This window comes from Diabrotica undecimpunctata, chromosome 5 (assembly GCF_040954645.1).
Source record: "Diabrotica undecimpunctata isolate CICGRU chromosome 5, icDiaUnde3, whole genome shotgun sequence".
NCBI lineage: Eukaryota > Metazoa > Arthropoda > Insecta > Coleoptera > Chrysomelidae > Diabrotica > Diabrotica undecimpunctata.
Window position 1 is genome coordinate 59,797,680 of NC_092807.1, and position 6,653 is coordinate 59,804,332.

Sequence of the window (6,653 nt, forward strand, 5' to 3'; positions counted from 1 at the left end):
AAACAAATAACAAAACATTACTATAAAACTAATCACAAGATAATTGTACTTTATATAATTTTAACAAATATTTTCTGATTTTTTTACATTAAAACTTTATGTAGGGTGTTTATTTAGTATGTATTAGAATAATGGAACCTGGATAAGTTGGCCATACTAATTCAAAACTTCTGATAACTCTGTTCAATTTTCGAATAATAAAAATAAATTAATAGTAAATTTATAAAATCTGAAAGGATAAGGCACGAATGCATGAGTTCGCTTACTTGTCGTTAAATTATTTAAAATATGACTTAATCGTACATTGAGTCGGTTGGCCTGAAAATAAAAAATAAAATGTATAGTGTTCATCGGAGGTAAAAAAAAGGTGAAAACTGCACCTCGCTAAAGTCCGAAAACATATTGTATTTTAAAGGTAGAGAAAACGAAAGTTTAGATGGAGTTGGTTTTCTGATTTCGAAAAAATACGCTCATAAAATTGAGGAATACGTAGGAATAACAGAAAGAATCGCTTTATTAATCATAAATATCGAGAAAAGGTCACTTTAAAAATAATTCAGATTTATGCGCCAACATCTACATACACAGACGAAGAAATGGAAGAATTCTATGAACACCTCACAGAGTCCATGACGTATCGAAACACTACCTACACGATTATAATGGGCGATTTCAATGCGAAAATGGGCAAAAAACTAGAAGAAAACAAAAACTGTATTGGAGAATTTGGACATGAAGTAAGAAATGAAAGAGGAGATCTATTGGTTAACTATCTAGAAAACAACAAATTATTTGCCATGAACTCTTTCTTCGAGAAAAAACCACATAGGAAATGGACGTGGATGTCGCCAGATGGGAACACTAAAAATGAAATTGACTACATACTAACAAACAAAAAGAACATTTTTAAAGACGTCACAGTAATAAACTCAATCTCTACTGGTAGTGATTACAGAATGATACGGGCTAAAATAAGTATTAAACACAAAAAGATAGAAGAAAATATGTGCACTCTAAGATAAAAGTCCACCCAGAAAAATTAAAGGAGAATAAAGAACAATACCAAAACAAATTAAGAACAGCTGAAGAACTAAAACCAATAGACCTAAATCTAGATCAACTAAACAAAGCCATCACTGAAGAACTTCTAAAGACTAGCTTAGAAGTAGCACCAGCAAAATCAGACAAAAAATCAAAACTAAGTGCCATATCTTTAGACATGCTACAACAACGGAGAAGCCTACTACAAGAAAATAAAAGAAATACAACTGAATACAAAACCCTTAATACAAAAATAAGAAGACATATAAAACAAGTACTCAAACGACATCAGAAAGAACGAATCGAGAAGATTATAGAAGAAAACAGAAACTTAAGATCTATTAAATCCCACCTAGGAAGAAATAAAATCATAGAGATGGAAAATAAACAAGGTGTAATAAAAAAAAGCAAAACCCAAATATCTAAGATAACAAGGGAATATTATAGTGACCTCTACAGCTCTAAAAACAGTCCACCTGATACAACTCAACAAAACCTGAAAAAGAAAATAATAAATGTAAATTCTGAAATATTACCCTCCATAACCGGAGACGAAATAGAAAAAGCAATTAGAGATATGAAAAGAAATAAGGCTCCGGAAGACGATGAAATTCTAATTGAAATGTTAAAAGAAGGTGAGGAAAAGATAAAAGAGTACCTAAAGATACTTTTCAATAAATGTTTGTTTGAAGGACAAATACCACAAGAGTGGAACAAGCAAATACAATTCTGATATATAAGAAAGGAAATAGATCTAAATTAGCTAACTATAGACCAATATTTCTCTTGCCACAAATTTATAAAACTTTCACTAAGGTGATCACACCTAGACTAGACAAAACAAATTTGATGCATACCAACCAGTTGAACAGGCAGGACTTAAAAAGGGGTACAGTACAACCGACCACCTTCACACCCTTAAAATATTGATAGAAAAGACCAATGAGTACAACCGTCCAATATACCTAGCGTTTGTTGACTATGAAAAAGCGTTTGACAGCATAGAACTATGGGCAGTAGAAGAAGCGCTAGTTAATTGCCGAATAGATTCACGGTACAGAATGTTAATCCACAACATATATCAAAACGACACTGTGATAATTCAGCTAGACAGAGATTTGCAAACTTCATTAATTAGAATTTGTAGAGGTGTCAGACAAGGGGATACAATCTCACCCAAACTATTTACTCTGGCGTTGGAAGACATTTTTAAATCTATAGACTGGGACAATAAAGGGATTTGTATAAACGGGAAATATTTAAATTATCTAAGATTTGCCGATGATGTACTCCTGATAGCAACAACTATGGAACAACTACGAATAATGATTTCAGATCTAGAAAAAACATCTCTTGAGAAAGGACTAAAAACGAATCTAAAGAAAACTAAAATAATGACTAATACAGAAGACAGATCAGTAATTACCATAGGTGGAACAAACATAGAACACGTCCAAGAATATATTTACTTAGGACAAGCTATCAGAGGAGACAAAAGTAACCAGACTAAAGAAATAACCAGAAGAATAAGAATGGGGTGGGCTGCATTCGGAAAACTCTCATATACTATCAAAAACCAAAAAATACCTTTAAAATTAAGAACAAAGGTATTTAATGCATGTGTTCTGACATATGGTGCCCAGACGTGGACGTGTACCAAGAGCAACTGACATAGAATAAAGAAAACTCAAAGAGCTATGGAAAGACAAATGTTGGGAATATCGTTGAGAGATAAAAAGAGGAACGAGTGGATAAGATGCAAAACCGAAACAACAGACGCTGTCGAACATGCATTGAAATTAAAATGGAAATGGGCTGGACATAACGAAAGATATCAGGATGGAAGATGGAATAAAGAAATTGGCCGCTGGAGACCATATACTGCAAAAAGGTCAAGAGATCGACCGCAAATGAGATGGAAAGATGACATTGAGCAAAGCGCAGGTCCAATGTGGAAAAGACAAACAGAAGACAGAGACAAATGGGAGAGGCCTATATTCAACACATGAATCGATTTTGGGCTATAGATAGATAGTGTTCACGTTTGCAAAAATTGGAAACTTTAGGTAGCTTACTTATTATAATGAAACAAGATTTCAGTTTTAAGAACAACTTTTAAAATCCGTATGCCAAGATGATATTCAGCATGATCTTATATTGTGTGAATGCAACCAGCCTTTCTAAATCCATGAAAAAAATGAAATGCTTTGAGATGTGGCTCTTTAGAAAAAAAAATTTATTTAATATGAATCTGGTATGTAGATTTTTGTTAAATACCTATTCTGTATTTTATTTTGCCTTAGATTGTATAGTGTATATGATATGCCAGAAAACGAAAAACACAATGAGAATATTACACCATTTAACGATTTACCTCTTAAACGATCAAACCAAACTCTATCAATACTTTAGAATGTATCTATTGCAGTATAATTTCTTGCAATCTCTACAAATAACTTCACACACTTTTTTTATTAGGTACATACCTCACAACACAAAGAGAAATAATCTAATTTCCATTACAAATCAGAATATTTTTGAAAATTTGTCGTACCATATTGTGTCGCTATAGCTTCAGATAATATAAATTCTCCTTAATTGTATAATTCACATACCTACGCGATTTGATATTTATTTGAATCTGTTAAAGAAAACTTACCCAAGAAATTAAAAAGATGAAAGACTTAACGTTAGAGAACTGTTCCAAGATGAAAGAAGTTAAATACAGGAGATACAAGAATTATCTTTTAGAAAAACAGAAGAACACGATAGATGAAATCAAATATACTATTCAAAACTCTAAAGATAGTCAGGTAGCAGGATTAGACGAAATACCTGTAGAACTGTTAAAACCAGTGGAAGAGGACAACTTGGAAGTACTGACAGATTTGTTTAACACGGTGTACGATACGGGAATAATCCAAGAGTGGTTGAAGTCAGCGTTTATAACCATGCCTAAATTATAATTTTACCACGGAAATATTCAAGGAAGAAGATCTGCTTGAAGAAGGTAGAAGAATCTGCGTGATTGATATCAATTGAGATCTATTTATTTGTTTAGACTTAATTATAAGATTAACTTAGACGGCACTCTAAGAAGAGGGTGAAGAGGATGAAAGCATAATGTTTTGCAATTTTGTAAAGAAAACATGAATGATAATATATTACAAATTAAAGGAACGTAAGACATTTCTGTAATACAAAGGTTACAAACGACAAGTTACAATAGAATTGTGTAAAATACAAGAAATACATTACATAATATAGTTTATTTGATATAAAGATTTGATATAAATCTCCTACATTTTGACCATGATTCTTAAGTGTTAGGTAAATTACAAATTGAACAGACCAACTTGCATATTCGGAATCTTACGATTTCTTGTCTGAGATGCATAATAATTGTGATTTAATTTAATAACCTACTGTTCCTAATTTACAGGTGTAAAGTACCAATTTATATTCAACAACTAACTACAAAATACTTTAAATAAGGTATTTGCGTAGAATATTTAACAAGGTAACAACATTCGTATAATTTGAAAATACAAGTTTACTGAAATTACTATAAGTTAAAGTATATTTTGTTCACGTTCCTTGGTAGACTTGTACATTAATTATTTTGTATATATATGTCACTTTGCTTTTAACAGTAAGCAAAATATTGCAGTAAAACCGTACAAACTATAAAAAATTATTCAAAATATTTGAATATTTGCCTGAATACAACGCCGAGGTGGTCTGTAAGTCCATTCCCGGATCGCCGTACTAATGACGTCCATAGGCACATTCTCCACAACGTCTACCAGAGCCTGTTTTAATGACTTGATTATGCTGACGTCCTGTACAGACCGTGCCTTCTAAAAATAACCACAGCTGACGGCTAATGTTCACTGCCACAAAAATTCGGCTATAAACAAAAATTCGGCTATATACAAAAATTCGGCTATTATATATGATTTTCCAGCCACTGTTGAGTTGCTTTCTCCTTATGCGCGGTTGCAGTCTTGTTAAGATATCCAAGGTCTGGTACGCTCCCCACCAAAATCACTAGGGCAGGAAAAGATTCTCATTTAATCCATGGCCCCAGTTTGCGAACTTCCTTAAAAGACCGTGCATAAACTATGTTGTTTTGCTTATTGAAAGTTTTCTCCAGTCTTTCTTTTTGTCATCGGTAAAGAAAATTTATTTTTAACGTGCGTTATCGTGCAACGACAACAGGGGTCTTGATTTATTTTTCCCATTTTGTTATAATGCAACGATAAGGCGTTGAAGTGTTTATCCATTGAAAACCGCAAGTCCCAAGTTTTGTTTGATAATGTAACTCATAGTTTTCGGCTCAATATCCATTTTCCAAGAATAATTTTTTGTTTTCGTGTAGGAGTTTTGTTAATTTTTTATCTTCCACAGTGATAGGAGAAGACACTCGAAGAAGAAGTAAACTTCTGCCATAAAAACTGTGCTATCATACATTGCCAAATCGAGTATAATTGATACAACAAGAGTAAGTTTCGTAGATTTCGTCAAATTATTGTGTAAATTCATTTTATACATTATTGTTAAATTTCAGTTTAACTTTATTTCCATTAAATTACCAATTTAGACTTAACTTAATTTAATGTTGTAACAAATATTTCAAACAAAAACTTATTAATTATGCTGATATCTAATACGGAAATATATATTGGAGTAGTCCGTATTTATTAGAATAATAGGCTTTTATTTCCTTTTTTGAATAATCTAGGGTTTACGAATCCCTGAAATACACAATTACCTTATTTAAACTCCCCCATAAATAAATATCTAACTTTTAAAAAAATCGAGACTGATGATAGCATCAGGCATTGTTTCCATATCTTTTGTCAGTCCACATATAAATTTAAATATTCCTTCAATAATTGTGTAGCTTCTGATCTGACCAAAAAGTTCGTTTGACTAATCAAGTACGTAGGGGAAATTTGTATAAGTGAAAATAAAAGACTGATACAACCATCACGCTCGAATTAATAATTATAATTTCATAAGACAGTTCTCAGATGTACCGTTTGAGAAAATTGAAAAAACAAATACTTTTTTTCAGTTATTGATATTGGCATTACACTGTGTAATAATTTGTAATTTAGCAGTAGTATAGCAGTAGTATAGAACAAACTGTGTTTCATAGAGGTGAACTACTCAGTTGGTCTAAGTACTTTAAGTACATGTGATTTGTAAAGTGTTGTATTCTAATTTTGGGATTCGTAAAAGTGTAGCTGTTGCAAAATTATATTATTTACTGATTGAATTCCGTAGATAGTTAGGTATCTGTACAATGATACAGTGTCCCTACCACGGGAATACAATAATGTCGATTATTAAAAAAATAACGAAGTTATTCAATATACCTAACATTCGTTTTGCTTTTATTTAGAGTAGATGTGTCTAACACAGATACATTAGATGAACTTCAAATATCCTTAAAACCAAAATGCATAAAACGAAGCAATGAAAAATTCCATCTACTTATAAAACGATCCATATAAATGGGGATGGAAAAAAATATTAGAGCCCTTAGAGGGATTGATATACATACCTTGGAGATGTAATTTTAAGGTTGATCTGCACTATTACGT

General features: G+C 31.8%; 1 protein-coding gene across 1 annotated transcript; it reads left to right on the forward strand.

The window, feature by feature from the left end:
- Window positions 1-1,417: 1,417 nt before the first annotated feature.
- On the forward strand, window positions 1,418-1,774 carry LOC140442213 (uncharacterized). The gene has a single exon (XM_072533291.1). The coding sequence runs from the start codon at window positions 1,418-1,420 to the stop codon at window positions 1,772-1,774; it is 357 nt and encodes a 118-aa protein (XP_072389392.1).
- Window positions 1,775-6,653: the final 4,879 nt, after the last annotated feature.

What these genes read in the sequence shown, in the direction of transcription:
- LOC140442213 (XM_072533291.1), top strand. Translation starts at nt 1,418, where the DNA reads ATGGAAAATAAACAAGGTGTAATAAAAAAAAGCAAAACCCAAATATCT.